Source organism: Pelobates fuscus, chromosome 2 (assembly GCF_036172605.1).
Source record: "Pelobates fuscus isolate aPelFus1 chromosome 2, aPelFus1.pri, whole genome shotgun sequence".
NCBI lineage: Eukaryota > Metazoa > Chordata > Amphibia > Anura > Pelobatidae > Pelobates > Pelobates fuscus.
In genome coordinates, this window is record NC_086318.1 from 382,435,198 (window position 1) to 382,457,263 (window position 22,066).

At 40.8% G+C, this 22,066-nt stretch overlaps 1 protein-coding gene across 1 annotated transcript in view; it reads left to right on the forward strand.

Annotated features, from left to right (window-relative positions):
* Positions 1-1,248: 1,248 nt before the first annotated feature.
* Positions 1,249-22,066, forward strand: part of ACTR2 (actin related protein 2) — a 44,703-nt gene continuing 23,885 nt past the window's right edge. Inside the window, exon 1 of the mRNA XM_063443782.1 lies at positions 1,249-1,419. Within this exon, the coding sequence (XP_063299852.1) occupies positions 1,372-1,419 (48 nt within the window). The 5' untranslated portion in view covers positions 1,249-1,371. The remainder of the gene's footprint in view (positions 1,420-22,066) is intronic.

A 22,066-nucleotide genomic window follows, 5' to 3' on the forward strand; every position in this document is an offset into this window, starting at 1 on the left:
ATAAAGACCTTACTGGCGGAACATTGTATATTTATTTTGTCTGTTGGACCATAGCAAAATATACCTGACTCTTCACCCTGCACCGTGTAGTCTGATGCTCTATACTTCCGGATTTATATGGGGGGCTAGCGGACTTCCCCCACAGAGCTATCTATGATACTGATTCAATAGCGTCCTACATTAGGGCTACCCTGATTGTGGTTAGCCAGCATGGTGGGCCAGTTAGCCTTGTGCATACGTCAGGCTGACACACTCAATTTCTGGGCACGCTCCCTCTTAGCCAGCTGTATGGTGCACCCATACATGACCATATTAGGAGGTTTAAATTGTGTCAACCACAAAGTTTTGATTAACGTGACCGAACTAGGGAATTTGCTGGCGCTATATAAATAATAAAAACTAGAAAATCTACCAAACATCAGGTTTATTCGATATCCGGCTAATTGTGGTGAACCGAAAGCCACATTTCAAAATTTTAGCTAAAGCAGCCGGTGTGTGAATATAGCTGGCTTGGACAGTTTTACAAATCATTTATTTTTATTGTAGATTTTACAATGAATTTTGTTTTCTATTTTTTACTACAACCCACTGGTTAGTGAATAAGCCCTAGATATGGTTTACCCCAATACTATTTTAGCTTACAGGGCACAGTTCTCTTATCCATTCTCTGCAACACTAATATCCCACCTATCTTCCTCAAGCCACCGATATTGTATGAGAAAAAATGGCAGCACTCTCTGCACCTCTCCTCCTGCCCCACCCTGGCCTCGAACAATCGTAAATCGCACTTGGTGATGCCGCGGGCGCCATCTTTGATTTGGGAATTGGGTTTTTATTTTTTTCTTCTTCTCCATTTCGCACCCAGGACACGGTATGACATGATAACTGCAGCACACGGACAACGTTAATCGACTCCTATATATATACATGGCATCGCTCTACGTCCACGGCCAAGCAAATAATGTCCTGATTAAACCCATACTAGTTAACACAGTTTCCTAGACAGATTTGGAAACCAACCCCCCCTTTTTTTTCCTTTTCAGATGATAAAACCAATCACCAACGTATCGACACTGAGGAGGCGATTAGAAAGCTTTGCCCTTAGTAAAGATGGCGCCTTCCGTATGAATGAAACTACAGCTTCCATTTTGCTGCAGCCAACAGGCTGATTCCGCTCTCCCACACTCTCCGCGCCTGCCTCGCGATTGGTCGGCTGGGCCGCGAGCTGGCCAGACGCATCACGTGACCTAACCGGGAGGAAGGGAAGGAGGAGGCAGCGCTGCTGCCTGGGCGGGGGACGCACTTCCGGTGTACTGAGTGACTGACTGACTGAGAGCTAGCTCAGGGGCTCCGGCTGAGGGTGGCAGGAACATGGACAGCCAGGGCAGGAAGGTGGTGGTGTGCGACAACGGGACTGGGGTGAGTGCCTGGAGCCGCCAGCCATGGCTAATGGGCGTGTATAGTGACAGCCCCTGTGACAGGCTATTCATTGTCATGCTGGGCTGGGAAATGAACTATAATAACACTGTCATAGCAATGTCCTGCAGGAGGGGCTCGCCTGTGACATGCCTGGGTTTGTGGACCATGATTCCCATAACACTCAGCCAGCCAGTGAGCTGACTGTCATGGGAAGCCTAAGCCACTGCAGCAGGGCTGCCAGGTATGAGCCAGCCTTATACTGAATGCAGTTGGGGGGGAAGCCTTATTATTAACTGGATGAGGACACTGTCCCTTTAATTAGGGAGGGATGCATGTAGAAGATGCTTGTATACAGCAAGGCATCAGTGGGTTTAGCAAAGTCCTCCAGTATACCTTTTACAGGTGTCCATAGTAAAATAACCAGATTTGTACTTGGTGTAAAAAGTAATATTCATATTTAATGATATTTGTATCTGGTAGTTATGGCTAATAATTGCATAATGCTCAGCCACCCACAATTGCATTACAGTGAATGAACTACTCATCTGTGGGACTCCAGATTACAGGGAGTAAACCTTTTCCTGCTTGTCCCCGCCTCATTGGTTTAGTTGGGTAGAAAAGCTGCAGGCCCCAGCCTGATCAAAGGTATTTCTTACCTTGGTTTGTTGAGGTGGCAGGAATGTCCTATTTCTATAAGCAAGAGACATGGAATAATGTGTCTGTTTCATAGCTTTGTGCAAAGTTAAAACTACCCTGTTAAGTGACACATATGTAGATTTTTGTAGGCTGTCTGTGAAGCCTGGTTTGTTTCGTATTTTGTAAAAAGGCACTAGGAAAGTGAGATTAGGTAGGATCACATTTACCTGTAGAAGAATGATTATCTTGCTGCATTACAGTTCCAATTGGAATTTAGTGATAAGTAAATTGGAAATGGCAAAACCTGCTTGGTATTTCCCTTTTTATATTTACATTTTAATGATATACAACATAAATGTCTGCATATTTGAAATGTTCCTTTCCCAAACCTCTATTTCTGCAGTTTATCGCGTTGCTAACTTTTCTCTGTAAGGCACACCTGGGCGGGTAAATTTTTAGATAAGAGGAAAGGTATTCATTTTATGACTTGTATATTCACTTTGGAACGAAGTCGTTTTTTCTTCTAGGTAAAGCTTTTGATTGTGTATTTATTACATATTTATGCAGGCGGTTAAAGGCATGTATCAAGTTTAGCCTCTCACGTGTTTTTTTTTTTTTTTTTGGATCTGAAACGGAAAAAGCTTGCATTGAAGCACTTTCCAATTTTGACTCAAACTTAAAAATCAAAAAATACTTCAAGACACAAGAATGGCAGTCACATCTATCCTGGAGTCACAAAACTGTTACCCTACATTCTTTTTTTTATTATTATTATTCTTCTTTATTTTTAGTAGTGCAGATAAACACAATATTTCAACAAGTGCCACAACAGCGTATTTCAAGTTTCATACATGGTAGACAGTGGCATGATAATTTGCATAAATTTTATATTTAACAGCTTAACGAAACAGTTGATTTGTCCAAAGAAGATTGAGTGAGATAAAATGAAGTAATGATGCTGGTTGCTTAGCTAGGTCGCCTATGTTACATGTGCACCATGTTATGTTTTATCATGAGTATAATAGTAGATCACAGGTTAGGTAAGTAGGTGTTTTGAGTGCAGTAGCTAGCAAGGTTAACATGTCGAGAGATAAACCGGTATAACATTAGGTTCTATTCTAACCTGTGTGCTAAGTAGAAGACATTTATGGTGACTTTCAGGCTTTGGTGGGGCTAGTCGCTTGTAGGGTTACTGTCTGGGGCTGTGTCTGCTTTGCCCGTGCAGCTATCCTACTCCAGAATGCTGCGCATAGCTTGTCGAAGGTGGCGTTAAAGTTGGCTTCCCATGTAGTTTCAGGATGTTCCCCCCCCCCGTCGGCCATGTTGGTTGCGGCCCGGGAGTGGGAAGTGGCGTCATATTCTGATGCAGTATTCTCGACCAGGGGTCAAGTCCTGGGGAAAAAAGTGTGGGAACTCACCCAAGATTCCCGCACCCCCCAGCCCCCCCCCCCCCCCAAAATTAAATAATTTATACTCCTATGCATATAGTGCAGTGCAGGGTGTGTATAATGCATGTAGTGTGTTTGTAGTGAATGCAGAGTATGAATAATGTATGTAGTGTGTTTGTAGTGAGTGCAGAGTGTGTATAATGAATGTAGTGTGTTTGTAGTGAGTGCAGAGTGTGTAGAATGAATGCAGTGTGTGTAGTGAATGTAGTGTTTGTAGTGAGTGCAGAGTGTATAGTGAATGTAGTGTGTGTATAGTGAATGTAGTGTGTGTATAGTGAATGTAGTGTGTGTATAGTGAATGTAGTGTGTGTATAGTGAATGTAGTGAGTGTGTATAGTGAATGTAGTGAGTGTGTATAGTGAATGTAGTGAGTGTGTATAGTGAATGTAGTGAGTGTGTATAGTGAATGTAGTGAGTGTGTATAGTGAATGTAGTGAGTGTGTATAGTGAATGTAGTGAGTGTGTATAGTGAATGTAGTGAGTGTGTATAGTGAATGTAGTGAGTGTGTATAGTGAATGTAGTGAGTGTGTATAGTGAATGTAGTGAGTGTGTATAGTGAATGTAGTGAGTGTGTATAGTGAATGTAGTGAGTGTGTATAGTGAATGTAGTGAGTGTGTATAGTGAATGTAGTGAGTGTGTATAGTGAATGTAGTGAGTGTGTATAGTGAATGTAGTGAGTGTGTATAGTGAATGTAGTGAGTGTGTATAGTGAATGTAGTGAGTGTGTATAGTGAATGTAGTGAGTGTGTATAGTGAATGTAGTGAGTGTGTATAGTGAATGTAGTGAGTGTGTATAGTGAATGTAGTGAGTGTGTATAGTGAATGTAGTGAGTGTGTATAGTGAATGTAGTGAGTGTGTATAGTGAATGTAGTGAGTGTGTATAGTGAATGTAGTGAGTGTGTATAGTGAATGTAGTGAGTGTGTATAGTGAATGTAGTGAGTGTGTATAGTGAATGTAGTGAGTGTGTATAGTGAATGTAGTGTGTGTATAGTGAATGTAGTGTGTGTATAGTGAATGTAGTGTGTGTATAGTGAATGTAGTGTGTTTGTAGTGAGTGCAGTGTGTAGTGAATGTAGTGTGTTTGTAGTGAGTGCAGAGTGTGCATAATGAATGCAGAATGTGTATAGTGAATGTAGTGAGTGCAGAGTGTGTATAGTGAATGTAGTGTGTTTGAAGTGAGTGCAGAGTGTGTATAATGAATGTAGTGTGTTTGTAGTAAGTGCAGATTGTGTGTAATGAATGCAGTGTGCGTGTGCTGGAAGATGCGTGTGTGCGGGATGATGTGTGTGTGTGTGTGTGTGTGTGTGTGTGTGCTGGATGATGTGTGTGTGTGTGTGCTGGATGATGTGTGTGTGTGTGTGCTGGATGATGTGTGTGTGTGTGTGCTGGATGATGTGTGTGTGTGTGTGCTGGATGATGTGTGTGTGTGCGTGCTGGATGATGTGTGTGTGTGTGCGTGTGTGCTGGATGATAGGGGGGAAGCATTTTTTTTTATTTATGTGTTCATATTTTTTTATTCCCCCTTCCCTGCTTCTTACCTTGCCAGGGAGGGGGGAGATCACCTGGTGGTCCAGTGGTATGGTGGAGAGAGCCAACCGCTGCACACGGGGGCCCAGCACACTCTGTGTTCCCTCTCCAGGCCCTTTGTATATCTTTCTTCCTACCACAACCTTTGTGTTTCTCTTACTTCCTCATCAGCCCCTTTTGTGTGTCTCTTTTCTCCTCACAGCCCTTTTGAGTCTCTTTCTTCCCCCAGCCCATTTGTGTGTCTCTTTCTTTGCACCACCACTTTCTGTGTCTCTTTCTCCCACCACACGCCCCTTTGCCTGGCTTTTTCCTCCCAAACCATACAGACATAGATATACAGGTACAAATACATACATGCACAAAGGCACAACCATACAGACACATAGTCATAAAAGGAATACAAACAAACACAGTCATACAAGCAACCAGTCATGCACAGACACAGTCATACAGAGAATTACACACAGTCATACAGAGACAAACAGACGAAAGGCATACAGAGACATACATAAACAGACATATACTGCTTGTGATGAGAGGAGGAGAGGGATGGCTGCTAGTGATAGGGGGATAAGGGATGGCTGCTAGTGATGGCAGGGAGATAAGGAATAGCTGCAAGTGATGGGAGGGAGAGAGGATGATAGCTGTTGGTAACAGAGAGAGGAGGATTGCTGCTAGTGATAGGGGTGAGAGAGGGGTGGCTGCTAGTGATGGGAGGAGAAGGGGATGGCTGCTGGTGATAGGGGTGAGTGAGGGATGGCTGCTAGTGATAGGGGAGAAAGGGATTGGCTGCTAATGATAGGGCAGAGGAGGATGGCTGCTAGTGATAGGGGTGAGTGAGGGATGGCTGCTAGTGATGGGGGAGAAAGGGATTGGCTGCTAATGATAGGGCAGAGGAGGATGCTAGTGATAGGGGTGAGTGAGGGATGGCTGCTAGTGATGGGGAGAAGGGGATGGCTGCTAGTGATAGGGGTGAGTGAGGGATGGCTGCTAGTGATGGGGAGAAGGGGATGGCTGCTAGTAATAGGGGTGAGAGAGGGATGGCTGTTGGTGTTTAGGGGAGATGAAGCATAAGAGGAATACAAGTGAGGTGGCACTGTTGGACCAATAAAACACAGAGCTCCACATGAACTATAAGATTTAGCTCTGTGGAGCTCTGTGCTGGATATATAATTATTTAATGAAAAAATAAATAAAACATGGCTACTTACTGTTGGTGGTGTAAGTAGCTGAAAAGAGATCTTCTTACTCCTCCCTGCTCGGTAATCCTCTAGCAGGGCCTGACAGGAAGTGAAGTTAAATGCCCCGCCCACTGCAGGCTTCACTCCTCAGTAAACTACCGCAGGGGAGAGTAGTGTGAGCAGGCACATCTCCTGCATCTTGACAGCCATCATACCACCACCAACAGCAGCAGACAGTGCATTGTGGGCGGCACTATGCTGGGGACTGGGAGAAATGAGGCAGCACAGCGACATTGCACCCCCTGGGCCAGTCTTGCAGGATCACTAGCGGGAACGGCGTTCCTGCTTTGGAAAAAGTGCAGGAACGCCGTTCCCATGCGTTCCTGCAGGACTCGAGCCCTGTTCTCGACTGCCTTTTCTCCTCAGGAGTGGCGTTTGGCTTCTGAGCGGCGGGTGAGTTTCCAGAGTCATCTAGAGCTCCCCATCGGTTATTTGTAGTGTACATTCTCGTTGATTGATGTTTTGGGGATAGCATCATAGATTGTGCCCGGTTTAGCTAAGTTTGTGTGGGGAGCTCACCCCGCACACGTCTGGCGGCCATGCTGGTCAGGCCCCGCCCCCTACCCCACATATTCTACCTCTTAATATTATGTTTTTGCAATAATGTGTTTATGTATATTTACAGCATTTATTTTCTTGTAGGTTCTAACTTTTTTTAGCATCTTTATCGACCTAATTTTTGGAGTAGTCTTGATGGCAGAGCATAATTACAAGTAAACTATGCAGACCTTTCATGCCCACTAGTTTGACAGTACCTGACGTCCTATTTACAATAAGTCAATTGTATTGGCATTGCATTAACTGGATGTAGATTTACAGAACAGTAGTCGGTTTAAGGAAGCGTTGTGGCTAGCCTGCAAGAGGGGAAGTAAATGCAGTGCAGCTTATTTTGCAGACACCTTTTTCATAGTTGTTTCTGGATGAGTTTAGTAATTCAAATCCAAACTAAAACATGGACTTGTATCTGCACTACGGCAAAAAAATAAGCAGCTCATGTCTTTTAATTGTATTGTGTTCTTTGCATTATATTTTGCTGCAAACAATGTAAATACGTGGTGTATGACTAGTTGTGTTTAGAAATTACTTTTTTTTCCCCCCCTCATACATAATAAATGTATGCTAGGTATTACTGCAAAATATGTAGTTTTTATATGCACAAATCTTTTTTTTAAACTTGAGATTAGTGCTAGCTAATGATACTGGCGTGCACATTTTGCTGCTGTGTTTTTACATTACAGAAGTAAAGTTTCTTCTGGGAATAGTTGAGTCATCTTTCCTGTCCTGTAAGTCTGCAGATTTGCCAGTTCCTTACAGATCCACACTGTTTGATTTAAGTATGATGGTCTGCAGCCAGCCCTGTGTGACCATTCCATCTTACTTTTGTGTGATGCAGCATTCTAAATCAAGTTCGCAAACCACAAATATTTGTTATGGATATTGGAAGTGCACATCTGGATATGAAACTAAGAACTTGACTAAAAGCATGTGATTTTTTTTTTTTTTCCTTGCTACTTTTCTTGTTTTTTTCCCTTTTGGATATCTGTTGGGTCAGCTAATGTTTGCATATATATTGTACATTTTTCAAGAGGAAGTAATGTTTTTGCCAAAGAGACTCTTTGAAGCATGAATATTATAGAGTCTTGTTTAAAATCACATGAAGACACAAGGTGTGTATAATATCTAACAAATGTGTAAATACCAAGTTATTTGCATTTTAATCAGACGTGTCTGCCACACTGTTCCTCATGTTTGTGCCCTCCTTGGGACACTATAACACATTAGCCACTGCTGCTCACTGTAGTTGATATGGTGCTCTATTTGGGTTCCATAGCCCTGTTTTTGCATACATCCAAGCGGCAGTTATAACAGACTGGTAGTTGCCCTGCTGCTATGGTAACATACTTCTGCCTTCTACAAATGCCAGAAGCCAATGCAGACGCCATTCATTGACTGGGAGCATCAGCTGACTGCACTTGGCCAATGAATAGTGCAAATTAAAATTGGCCATTAGTTAGTGCAAATAGTGCAAATTAAAATTGGCCATTCCAGAGTTAAATCTCTGGCAACCAAGGGGTCAAATTCAATATGTGAAAAACACCACACATACAGACTCCAGGCACCATTCCCACCATGACTAATTAAATAATCTACAATAACATAGCTGCCTTTAGAACCTCAATGTTTTATAGTTTTCTAATGGAAGAAGCAACACAACAGACCAGGTTTTACCAGCCAATGTATTGTGTGTGTGTGTGTGTGTGTGTGTGTATATATGAGTAACATGGGATGAGGGTAGTGCCATTAAGTTTGCTGCACAAAACCTATATCACTGAAAATGTCCATCTGGATGAAATATTGGCTTTTCCTGGTAGCCTGCTTCCCCTTGTGCTGTTTTCACCATAGACATAGAATGCATAGACGCCGCACGCCTATGGAATTCTGTGCTGAGCGGCGAGAAATGCGGCAGCCATCTTGGACCGGTCGCCGCTTTACTGAAGCTATTGAGGATCCCTTGGAAAGCCCATCTCACTAAAGGTAAGTGAAGGACTTGGGATACTTATAGTCCTTAATGATCCTACCCCTTAATACCCCTATCCCTACCCCATGTCATTAATGCCCCTACCCCTAATCCTTAATACCCTTACACACAGTGTTAATACCCCTATACTTAGTCCTTAATACCCCTACGGTGTTAAAACCCTACCCCATCAATGTTAATACCCCTGTGCTGGGGTAGGGGTATTAACACTGTGTGTATCTGTAAGGGTATTAAGGATTAGGGGTAGGGGCATTAATGACATGTGGGTAGGGGCATTAAGGGCTATAAGTGCCCCAAGTCCTTCACTTACTTTTAGTGAGATGGACTTTCCAAGGGATCCTCAATAGCTTCAGTAGAGCGGCGACCGGTTCAAGATGGCTGCCGCATTCCTCGCCGCTCAGCACAGAATGCGGCGTCTATTTATTCTATGTCTATGGTTTTCACAATCTGTATTGTGATGCTAAAATAAACGATAAAGTTTTCAATTTGAGAAATAACAATTTCTGCTCCTGAGATGAATAGGGATTTCTTGTTGTCATAGCTACCAGGTTCTTTGTCAATGGTACATGAGAGAAAGTGGATAATCCTGTGAAATTATGTACATTTCTTATTCATTATTTCTTATTTTCTCCCAATTACATTTATCTAGGTTTGGGGTTCATTAAATGCACATTAGATATTCAGTGAACAACCTATATTTTCTAAGCCTAAGTAGAAAGCTGGGCAACCGTTTCTCATTTTGAGAAGCGCTATAATTGGAATCATAAAGTTAAAGAAGAACCGGATCATGTAAATTGGTACTAAATCAATATATACATTGTGTTTGTAACAGTTTAACATTAGTGTACCTGTCATGGTAGATAGTATATAAAAGACAGATGAGACTGTTTGTAGCAAATGTATATATTTTTGTGTGTGTGTGTATGTGTATATATATATATATCCTGTTAAGCAGTTCTCAATCTAAACCAGTGAATTTCCAAAGCATAGCATTATAAGATGACATGTGTAAAACAGGGCTACAAGCAACATTCTCGTCGTTGCTGTATTCCCTGCCAGAGTATACATTTCAGCCAATGTGACAAATTCATTTTAAGTGGAAATATAATTCTAAATGGTTACATGCCTCCTGTAATGACAGTAACCAAACAGAATATACAAACTTCTCTAAAGTCTAGCAATTTACTAGTATTGTTATAGTGTCAGAACTTTACATTTAAAATGGCAATGCGTACAGTATAATCTAAAACTTTTATAATGAGCTGCTCAACTGTTTTGACAAAATTAAAACGTTGCATTTATTCATTTTAAATTGTACACAGCAATGTGTTTCTCTATTGAAAGGCACGTTTTCTAAGGCAAAAGTTGTGTGTCCACAAGGCTTCTTAACATGCATAGAATGCTGTGTATTCCATTTTGATAGAAAAATACAGTTCCATATAGATCTGTTGAATTGTTTACATTTCACTCAACATAAGATATCTTGAAGTCTTTTAGATGCCTTGTACTTTTATATGTTCATTTTCATCCCTAAGGGCATAGAAAAGGAAGTATGCAAGGAATGAAAAATACCTCACTTATACATTTAGCAAACTTGATAATAGTAAATTCAATAGATGCTATACAATTACTTTTCCAGATATTATACATTTGAATTTCATCTAAATGATTTCATTTTTCATGAAAGTCGTTGAGATGAGGGGGGAGGTTCTATGAAGAACTAGGGACACTGTAACATTAGAAATACAGGTTTGTATTCTTAACGCTATAGTGTTCCTTTAACCCTTTAAGGACCAAACTTCTGGAATAAAAGGGAATCATGACATGTCACCCATGTCATGTGTCCTTAAGGGGTTGAGGGCTTTTTTAAGGTCATTATTGCAGCAAACTGGCTTCTTTGATCTTTTAAAAATATCTTCGTCAAGTGGTACGTAAAACCTCAATATGAATTACTTTAGTGTACAATGAATGAGAGAGGCTCATATGGATTTTATGTTATGCATTGCACTGCATGCTAGAGCAGTGGCTTCCAATAATTTTTTTTTTTTTAACCTTTATTTATAGCTTATATATGTCACATTAATTTGAAGCCTAGAAAGAGCTGCATACTTTTATCCAAAATGACACATTTGTTTTAATTATCTGCTAGATCGGAATCCCAAGGGTGATGCAAGCCTTTTATTAACCCCATAAGGACACATGACGTAAATATTCCATCATGATTCCCTTTTATTCCAGAAGTTGTGTCCTTAAAGGGTTAAACCTGTTTTGAGGGCAGCATTCAACGTATTACAGTCCTGAAATAGGTTAGTTCGTGGCACACTTTTTGGCAACTTGATGCCCATGAGTGTAGCACACTGTTTGAAAACCTCTGTGCTACAGAAAGCTGGAAGTAAAAGCTGATTGGAAGAAGAAAAAAATATATAACTCCAAAGGTCCATTCTTAATGATCATACTGAAAACTGGAGGCAGCCAATCAATAGGAAATACACATATGCAAGAATACATTTAAGGCACCCTGTCTGCACATGCAGATTTCCTAGATCCAGGGCTGTAGATATCTCAATGACTCAAGTGATTTACCAAAGCACCTAACCGGGCAGCACCCACTGTCTAATGGCACCATAGCTCCTACATCCGCATGTAGTAGTTATGCCTAGACAGCTCTTTTAAAGGCAAGTTTAAAAATAAAATTGTAGTCACTTGCTGGCTAATCTACCCTTTTAGAGATTTTCTTGTGATAGTGTGATGAGTGTTCTGAATTAGAACAGTGAGGCCATTACCCTAGTACAGGGTTCCCTTAAAGGGAGATTACCAGTTGTTCGAACACTACAGGTTCCATGATGCTTTGTAATTCTAAAGGCATGTTAAAGCATCATGGAAGTTGTAGTTCTACAACATCTGTGGATCTACCTTTTGGGCACACCTGCCCTAACATTTGTTATAACTGCTTGTGTGTATGGTTTGCTCGTTGTACATCCCCGCAGAATATGTTGGTGCTTTATAAAAAGTAACCATAATAAGGAGAAAACTAAAAGATTGAAACTCTGTCTCCCTATGATTGCATACAGTCAGCATGTTGGTGTCTTTGAGGGCTAAAGATTCGAGCGTGGTTTTTAAAAGCGCATGCTTTGGTTCTCCCATCAGACATATTGCTAGAATAGTAAAAGCTTATTATACTCTTCTGTCACACTTAAGTAACCATTGAATCCCATTACTGGAGAAACCGTTCTTAATCTGTTTGCATTATGTCGCATTATCTTTGATCTACCTTATTGTTAAAGAGGATGAATGTTGGGCATTCCTGTCTGGAACTTACCGTTCTTTTTATCTTGTAATGCATTAGAACAGTACTCAACAAATCCCTGGGTGTTTGCCAGCCCATTCAGCAGCTGCGGAATGGATGCGGGCAACGAGGAGGCTGTAATCTTCCTGCTTCTTTTGCTCTACTCCCTCACGTGCCCTGCAGTAATGCCTGGACCCGGGATATGATAGAACTCCGGCCTTGGCATTACTAAACGCGTGAGAGGGAGCAGCAAGATTACACAAGCCACACTGGACTCTAGCTCTCCCAAAGGTAGGGAGGCTGAGTGGGCTTAAATAAAAAAATTGTAAGTATGTGAGAAAATGTCTCTATTTAAGTGAGCGGCCCCATTCCGATTGCATGGAAAATGTGGTTTTACATGCCTAGAGTATGGAGACGCTGAACGCCAGTGTTGCACAGTACTAGGAAGCACCTTTTAGTGGTCCTCTGACTGTCACTAGAGATGTTCCTATTTAGCAATGTCAACACTGCCTGAATATAGGTGCTCCACTGAGATAGGAGACATTTTAGTGACCATTTTGAGTGATGGCAACTAGAGGTGTTACTAGGCAGCAATGTAAAGACTGCCTTTTGTCTGAAAAGGTATGGGTTACATTGAAAAGCCTGCAGGGACAGGATATAGTCCCCAGAACCACTACATTAAGCTGTAGTAGTTCTGGTGACTATAGTGTCCCTTTAATAATTGCAGTTTTGTAGTTTAAAATAAAGCTTTGTTAGTTTTAAAAGAACCTAACTTTTCACTTTTTATTTATTTTTTCATAATCTGGCTCCTAGATTCAAGGCAAATTTGGCAAGCCCTGCATTAAAAGAAAATTAAAATATATGGGAAACAGTAAATAAAAAAATGTAAATATTCACATGAGGTTCCTGTATTTGCTCTATTCTTTGCAGAATTCTTTGCAGTTCTCTCCAAATCAGGAATTGATTCAGGCAATCACTTTCACTGGAAGTGTCACTCAAAGTATTTCATTAAGCTATGTTTATGAAGTACTCATGCCAATGCAATCCAAAGATACCAGAAGACAAAGTAGGGGCTACTTTGTCTTATGGCAACATCTGAGGTTGACAAAAGGCAGAGAGCACTGCTGTCATCTTTTGTCCAGTCCCAGCAGCTGTCGCAAGTGACGACTGTGGGATTCAGGAATCGTCTCACTCTTTGTGAGACTTGATCTGTAAAGGTGCTTGTGAGATCCTCTTTTGAGGGTTCCCCAAAGAAAATGGAAGCGAGTAAGTAGATCATGGGTGCCCAAAAGGTAGATCCCCAGATGGTTTAAAACGAACTAACTTCCATGATGCTTTGTCATTCTAAATGCATGCAAAGCATCATGGGAGTTGTAGTGCTACAACAGAGGATCTACCTTTTGGGCACCCCTGAAGTAGCTCTACCTTCCACTTTACTCCAACCAGGGATATCACCTTTGAGAGTGTTTGCAAAATATGAAAGATTCCAAAAGTGCAAATGTGCTTTAACCCCTTAAGGACCAAACCTATGGAATAAAAGGGAATCAGGACATGTCACACATGTCATGTGTCCTTAAGGGGTTAAAAGGATACTGCATCTTATTATAGTAGTTTGTTTAATGAGGCTCATGTTTTTTTTTTTTTATATGCTCTTTAAAGGTTTTACAGTAAAGCATATGTACTAGACGTTCTATAAACAGTGTCTTTTTTTGTGTATGAAATAGTGTTGCTTGGATGAGATTTAAAAGTAGGCATCAATAAAAATTTTTTAGAGCTGATACAGATTCTGTTGCTTTTGGGCCAATAACCGTGCCAATTTTTAAAAATATATAACGAATGACACAATTTCTACACAAATCTGGCATTAAGAGAACATGCTAACAGCAGTGATACTCCTATCACTCTCAGGTAACCAGTACATACTGTGGTAAGGGAGTTTCTAGCATACACAATGATTTTACTGGTAGGACTGTGATTGCTGACAACTATCACTCTGTGTCAGCCAGCTCAGTACATTACAATATATTATTCACCTCCCTGCCTTCAGCTGAGCTCCATATGCAAGGACTCGCAGGGAGCAGTGGCATGAGGCTGCAACAAGGCACCTCATGTGGTGGAGGCTCGAGATTCCAGAGGCGAAAGACTGTGTTTTGTAAATAGGAGAGCTGAGCAAGTTATTTGTAATATTGTTAAATTACAAGACAGATACTGATTATCAGATATCTGTGCAGAATATTGACTCTGATAATTGGTGGAACTGATAATTGGTCTATGCTTAAAGGATCACTATAGTGTCAGGAAAACACACCCGTTTTCCTGACACTGTCATCCTTGGGGGACCCTCACCCCCTCAATGCTTTCCTAGGGACGTTCTGCAAGTTTGATGCGAATTTCGCATCCAGCGTCGCAGAAGCTCCTCTAGCGGCTGTCAGGAAAACAGCAACTAGAGGTTGGATTAACCCTGCTATGTAAACATAGCAGATTCTCTGAAACTGCTATGTTTACATGTGAAGGGTTAAAACCTGAGGGACCTGGCACCCAGACCACTTAATTGAGCTGAAGTGGCTTGGGTGACTATAGTGTCTCTTTAATTTAAATAAGGATACTGGTAAATGAATTGTGGAGAATTTTTTACTTTTTTAACTTAAAGTGACGCTGTCGCTGGCTAGTCCTTGATCCATAAACCTGTCTTATAAATTATGCAGATATGTTAATATTTTCCTCTAACCAAGTTATAGAAACTTAGCTGGAAATAAAACCTACAAAACTGATGAGCAGATTTAGAAATGTTGTATACAATTTTGGATGTGCTATATGATGACATATAGGTGATTTCTGATCAGGGTGCCATTTTTATCAATCATATCAAGACTGACAAGTAGTTCCTCTTTGGTCTCGTGCCAGCACTGACTCAATTTCACTTCAGTTCGCCTGACATACTTCACTTATTCAGATTTTTTTTTAGAGTGAAAATGCCAAGTTTCTTATTTATTTTTATTTTTTTTCTTCTGTTTTTTTTATCATTGGCAAAAACTATAAAGATTTAACTATGCCAAAAAAACACCAAAATAAATACCTGTGTATTAATGAGGCCAAAATGTAAATTAAAGTTGTATTAGTGCCAGAGTGTCGCTTTTAACGTCTCTTTGCAAACTTGCTAATGGGCACCTGCATCTCTGGTATCCTGCTCCCATGTTTGCCAGTTCACTAATGAAAGCAGGATCAGTTATTCACATAAAATATGAATTATCGAATGGTATTTAATTTGCACTTTTTAGAAATCTTGAGCTCTGCAGTTCACGTCTTGGATGAAGATCGCTAGATTCCTTTTTAACAAATGAAAAGGGCTATGTAATGACATTCAAAGTTAGACATTACTCTATTACATCATTGACTTGGCATTTCCCCCCACTGCTTATTGATGTTTACCTAGATCAGAGGTCAGCAACCGACGGCATGTGTGCCAAGCATGGCACTCGAGGTGCCTCTGAACGAAACTCAAGGCTGTTTGAGCCAGACTCTGGTCTATCGGTCCTGGGGGGACTTCAGATATCTGCTAGTGCAAAAGGTGGTGAGGGATAATCCACAATTTACCATTCCAGCACTTGTGAACAGGAATCCATACTGGAGTAGAGCAGCCCCACCAACTATAGCAGCTCCTGCCTTTAACCTGTACCTGCTAACCTGGTCCCCACTGAATCCTAAAGAAGCCACACACTAAATATAGACAGAATTGCAGAATAAGCTTCCACGTCATACAAACACACACACAGTTCCCCACAAACCTCACAAGCAGCCTCTCACACGTAATACCACAAGCAGACACACACACACACAGCCCCCATACACAGCCTACATTCATAGGTATCATACAAATTACTTCTGAACATACCTACATGTGCACAAATACAATGTTACAAAGCCGCTTCAGCCTCCATAAATAACACAGGCAGAATACGGCAACATACACCCCTGCAGGGACTCTCCAGGCAGACGATTTTACTAACCTGGTTCCAGCGCTGGGAGCCTTGTGAAGCCGTGCCCCCTATTTCTGAGTGACTGCCACTGGAGGTATTCCTATCAATCAATGTAAACACTGTATTTTCTCTCAAAATACAGTGTTTACACTAGATTGCCTGCAGGGAGCTATAGATCTCACCTGAACAACTACATTAAGCTGTAGTTGTTCAGGTGACTATAGTGTCCCTTTAAGATATTGTTTTGGCACAGTACTACGAAACGTTTGCCAACACCTGACCTAGATCTACTAACGATGGATCTGTGCTGTTGTAGTACATAAAGCCTACTGCAACTTGTTTATTTTCTTTTTCTGTGAATGGAATTACATGTAGTGCTGTTTGGCAGATTCCTCATCCTCTGGGTCCTCTTTATTGATGGTTGAATTGACATGTACGGTATTTGTTATATAAACTTTCCTATTTTTTTTTTTTTTTTCACTTCAGCAGTCTCTATTTTTAGAGGTACTTCTAGCATAATTATAGTTCTACAGCAAGACGTTTTTGGATTTGTTACTTTTTGTCATCTTCCTGTGACTGCCAGTGAGACACCTCCCCCATTTTAATTCTGAGTAACTTCCTCCACTGTCTAAAACTTTCTTCCTCATACTGTACACTTTCAACAATGGAGCTTGACGTTTTTTTGGTGTTTTTTTTTGTTTGCAAAAACTGTCTCCAATGCTTTTTTTTTTTTTTTTTTTTTCCTTTTCTTTTTTTTAAGCTTAGTCCAATGTAGGCACATAGATGCAGAGTTGCACATGAGGCCCTTCTCTCCATTATTGTTTATACAGCAAGCGGTGACTGCTTGCTATTGGATGAATACCTGTTGTAGAATAGACTATGCCAAACGTCCTACGTCTCAAACAAGTCAAACAGCATGCAGTGAGCAATTTAATCCTGAAATAGATTTCTCTAAATGAAGTAAATCTGTGGTGTTGATATTTGCACAGCAGTACATACCTGTTTTCCCAGGAAGGTCATGTAGCCTGATTTTCTTATCAATGTATAATATTGCGACATCATCCAAGAGTGATTGTGACATTATACTACCTCTACATTTCAGACCTCGTAAATGATTGTTTTCAGTTTATCCATCCATTGACTGGAGGACAAAGGATGTTCAAAGGACCCACAAACATTTTTTTTATATATATTAAAAAAAGTGTCCTATGCTCGGACTCCCACTACTGCTGGGCGGCAGCAATTACTATAGTACCCATGCGCTCATACATATTTTTTATTTTTTTTTTAAAAAAGAGTTGCTTGCAGACTATCCCAAATCCCTATGCACATTTAAGTAACTGGAGGTTTTTAGTATCACTCCAGTGGCCATTAGGTGTAAGCTCATCTGCCACGTCAAGGCAAACCTCTTGGGTGAGTCCTGTTTACAAATATATATGTAATAACAGAAGACGGCAGTGTTTAGTTGACTGGCCCCCACCTAAGGGAGGAAAAAAGTACTTCTATTTACCGGTGCTGGGAAAGCAGTTATGTACTGCTGTGCTAATATTGACACACCAGATTCGCTCCATTTAGTTAAATCTAAGAAAAGAGAAAAGGTATCGGTGGCTGGCCCCACCTCCTTGACTGAGATCATCAAGACTGATGATCTCGGCTAATGCAATGCTTTGCAAAAGGAAAGCATTGCGAGGCTAGTATGCATGTGCGATTTTACTCACTTTACTTTTATTTCACGGAAGTGATTTTAGTGGCTCTCCGCAACTAGATGTGCTTAAATCCTGCAATTAAAATGTTGGTGTTCTGCGGAACAGCAATGTTTTCTGCTGCACAGCTTAAACAAGACGGGGGAGGAGGAGGGATACATGGTTTTTGAACCCCCTTCAATGAGATTAAGTGGCATGGGTTGGGTGCCTATATTGTCCCTTAACATTTTTGTGTTCTATACTTTTTTTTTTTTTTTTACGATTTAACTTTTTAAACCTATTAAATAGGGTCTTGCTCCTTTACATATTTAAACAAGCATCATCCGGAAGGAGTTAAACATATTTGAACTATTTTCAAAAGAGTTCTTAAATAGTTTGAAACTATAATTGCTGCCTTAGCTTGCAGCTTGCCACAGATGTCAAAGTAAGCTCTTTATCAATGCACATCAAGAATACTTAAAATAAACCTTCAAAGCACCATAACCACTACAAAGTGGTGTGGTGGTTGTGCATCCAGGTGTGCTCTGACACACCCCCTGTGTAAATCGTAAAAAACATTTAAGAATGGCTTGTCTTCTTACCTGGGGTCCAGCTCTCTGCAACCTCCAGTCGGAAGCTTCTGCTTGAGTGAATCCCTGCACTGTGAGTGTTTGACTCTCTTAGAGACTGGACAAAGCTGGACCCCAATTAAGAAATTTGACACAACCAAATTGGTTTGAGTACCTTTTATTGAGTAGGTGCCGCTTTTAATTTACACAATTGTATTTTTTGTCTCTCCAACCAGAACTCTATACACCAACTTAGGACCAAATAGTCTGTTAATTATTTGAATAGTAAATCTCCCTAGTGGTATGGACTATTCTGTCTTTGTATTTCTCCTCCGCCTGAATTTCTTAGACTTGGGGTGGAGTCTAAGTGTCAGTCTCGACAGCTGCCACCATTGACTGCTGCAGGGAATTGGCTGTGACTTTGGAGGATCCCACGTTAATGCTGTACACTTGCTCATGCATGAGAGTACAGCAGTGACGTCTGCTTCGAAGAGGGCCGCGTCCGTGAGTGACAAGTTCAGTTAAATAGAGCTCACCTTTACCTGCCACCGGACCCCCGTGGCAATCTCACCATTGGGCGTCTTTGCAAACTAAGCAAAGTCCCGTGACTGTGACGCTTTAATATCATAACTTTCTAGTTCATTTATACTTTACCAAAATATTGGGGAGATACAGTTTTGAATGTTATGGAATTTTGGATTTTGAAATACAGTACTAATTCTGAACTTGTATTTTATGAGGGCAATTGGCATTTGTTACTTGCAGTAGTTTTTCCAGCAAATGAAATAAAATTTAGAGACACCTGGTTGTGGTTAGTTGTAAGGAACCTAACTGCATTGTAATACAACTTTCCAAAATGCCACCAGAATTGAGACTTAATGCCAACATACATAGTGTAGGTGCCTGGGTAAGTCTAGGCATTTGTACTATGTAGGGCATAAGCAAATTATGCATGAGTCCTCTTGAATGCAGTCCTGCATGTTTTTAATTTTATTTTGTTAGGTTGGTGGGTTCTTATACCATAAGGGAGGGGGAATAGTGCTGGCTGTTAGTGTCTTTGGCAGTGAAATATGAAGTCAGTGCTGGAATGGTGGAGAAGAAATGTTTAGCTCATGTATAGCCAGTATTTGAAGAAGCAAAGATAAAGTGATATCATTTTTTTTTTTTTTTTTTTTTTTAAACATAAACTTTGTTTATTGTTTGTTTGCCCTGATATAGTGAAAGAGGAATAAGTTGGTACTATAGCTTCAGGTATTCCAGACATTTTTTTTCACAAATGCGGAAGTAAAGTTCGTGCTGTGGTGATAAATTTGAAATAGATTCAGATACTTCTGTAACCTTGTAACGACGAAAAGAACTCACACCATTTTCTCCTCCCCTTGTAAGGACGAAGGTAAAACCTCAAAGCTCGGATTTCCTGTATGTTTAGGTGTTGAAAAACTGAATTATGCGTGTTACCAAAGAAGGCTGTCCTTATATTTTTATGCACATTAGGTATCGTCAGTCTCCCCCATCCCCCTCCTATTACATAGCATACAAGTCAGTAATTCTTGTTCTGTGTTTGCACCAATTTGTGTTGTAACCTGCCCAGATAAGAATCTTGTGGAATTTCCAACCTCACTTTACCTGATAAGGCACAGAAAACACCCATGTATGACTGTATTGATTGCTGTGCCACAAATTGTTTAATGGATCACATTTGTCTGATTATCTCTAGTTTTGAAATATCTGTACACATTCTAATTAAATACATGTAGCCTTTTTTTGGTGTTTGTTGCAATGACCTGCCTTATTAGATAAGTGTTGAGATCACATTTATGTAGACTGTTTGTAAACTAGTGGCTCATTTTAGAGATTTGAAAGATTGGAAAATAATTTCCATTCCTCTGTATTACTCTGGCATTTAGTGTTAATTAGAAATATTATTTTTATTTCCCTCTGCAAGGAAAATCTGTGCTTCTACAAGGGAAATAATAAAACTGACCGGCCGTTGGGAGCTTTACAACGGGGACAAGGTGTATGTAAATTGAGACTGAATAAACACCCGCCTAGATTTTATAACCATATAAAACCTTTAAAGCGGCACTGTCATGATAAACTCACCTTTCTCCTATTGTTTCAACACAACTTCTGCAGAGCCTGAACCCATCTAATCATACTCTGTACCTTTGTATATTTGTTGTAACAGATCCACTATACTCCGACTGAGTATATCTGTTGAAGTGTCTCCCAGATCCCAAAGTGAAGCAGTGATTATAGCTCTAAGCTACCCAAATATCAGCCAAGAATTGATGAAGGGTACAAGAATTGTTTTATTATGGCATAGTGGTCTGTTTAGATACGCTGAACCCCAGCATGGGGTCTCCATTAATTTGTACAGTAAGCCCGCCTCAGATCCATGGATTCTAGCCAAATCGCAACTGGGATAAGGTTTTGACCAGCCGCACGTGATCCCATGCCCAAAACAGTTCCAGGAGTTCCCATACGAAAACAAACTAACGTTTCCCCTGACTCGTAGGTAGCGAATGTTTGCCTAGTTCGTGCGAACATTTCTACCGAACAGCGTTCTCCTGCCTTGTCCGTAACGGAAGCAGGCGTTGGTAAAAAGTCACCAAGGTTTGCACTTTGAAGTATCAGACTTGGAGTTCCAGTCGCTCGACTACCAATTGCAGCTGCCTGCGTACGGGAGACAAGACTGCCGCCGTTTTCCAGAGTTGTTCGGTTATACGAACGGCGGCCACACAGAGAGCACTTAAGTTTGTAGTTAACAAGCCAGGAGGTGGTCGGTGTTCGGTAGGTTACAACTACCGAATGGAGGAAAAGTACTTTAGGTTCAAAGGAATGTGGAAAATGAACTAGGGGGAATTGTTCCTAGAAGCTGAGAATTGAGTTCGTCACACATGTTGCAGATGTCGTGCAACGATTTGTTGCTGCAGCATAAGGTGTCAGAGCAGGATCGGTATTTAGTTTTTTGTGTCTAATTTTCTTGAGAAGCAAGGATAGTACTGCATTGTGGTGCTGAGTTCTATAAAAACAAGTGGGCTTGCCACTTGTGTATTTATAATTTTCTAGTAACATTTACTGACATCTATGCTGACAAAAGCATACTAGTTTATAACCTTACTAAAAAAAATAACAGGGTTATACACTAACGTGAGAAGTGCATTTTAAATGAATTTCAAATAAAAGGAAACCATAGCCGAACTAGAACAGTTTATCAGAGTCGCTCTGGCCAATCAGCATCTCCTCATAGAGACGCATTGAATCAATTCAGATCTATGAAGACATTTCATTGTCTTCATGCAGAGGGTGGAGACACTGGATGTCAGTCACATTGTGCAGCACTGCCCCAGGAAACACCTCTAGAAGCCACCTGAAGCATGGTCACTAGAGGTATGTCATGTAAACATTGCCTTTTCTCTGTAGAAATCTCTTGAGATGAAGTGGTCAGGGTTCCCTTAGTGTCCCTTTACCTCCTAAATGGCAGAGAAGTGAGACTGCAGGGGCATGAGCTGTACAGCAAAACTGATTAAGCAAAAGTTGCTTGGATACTTGGTATGCCTTAAAGGGACACTATAGTCACCAGAACAACTACAGCTTATTGAATTTGTTCTGGTGAGTAGAATCATTACCTTTAGGCTTTTTGCTGTAAACACTCTTTTCAGAGAAAAATCAGTGTTTACAGCCTAGTGATCACTTCACTGGCCACTCCTCAGATATCTGTCAGAGATCCTTTCT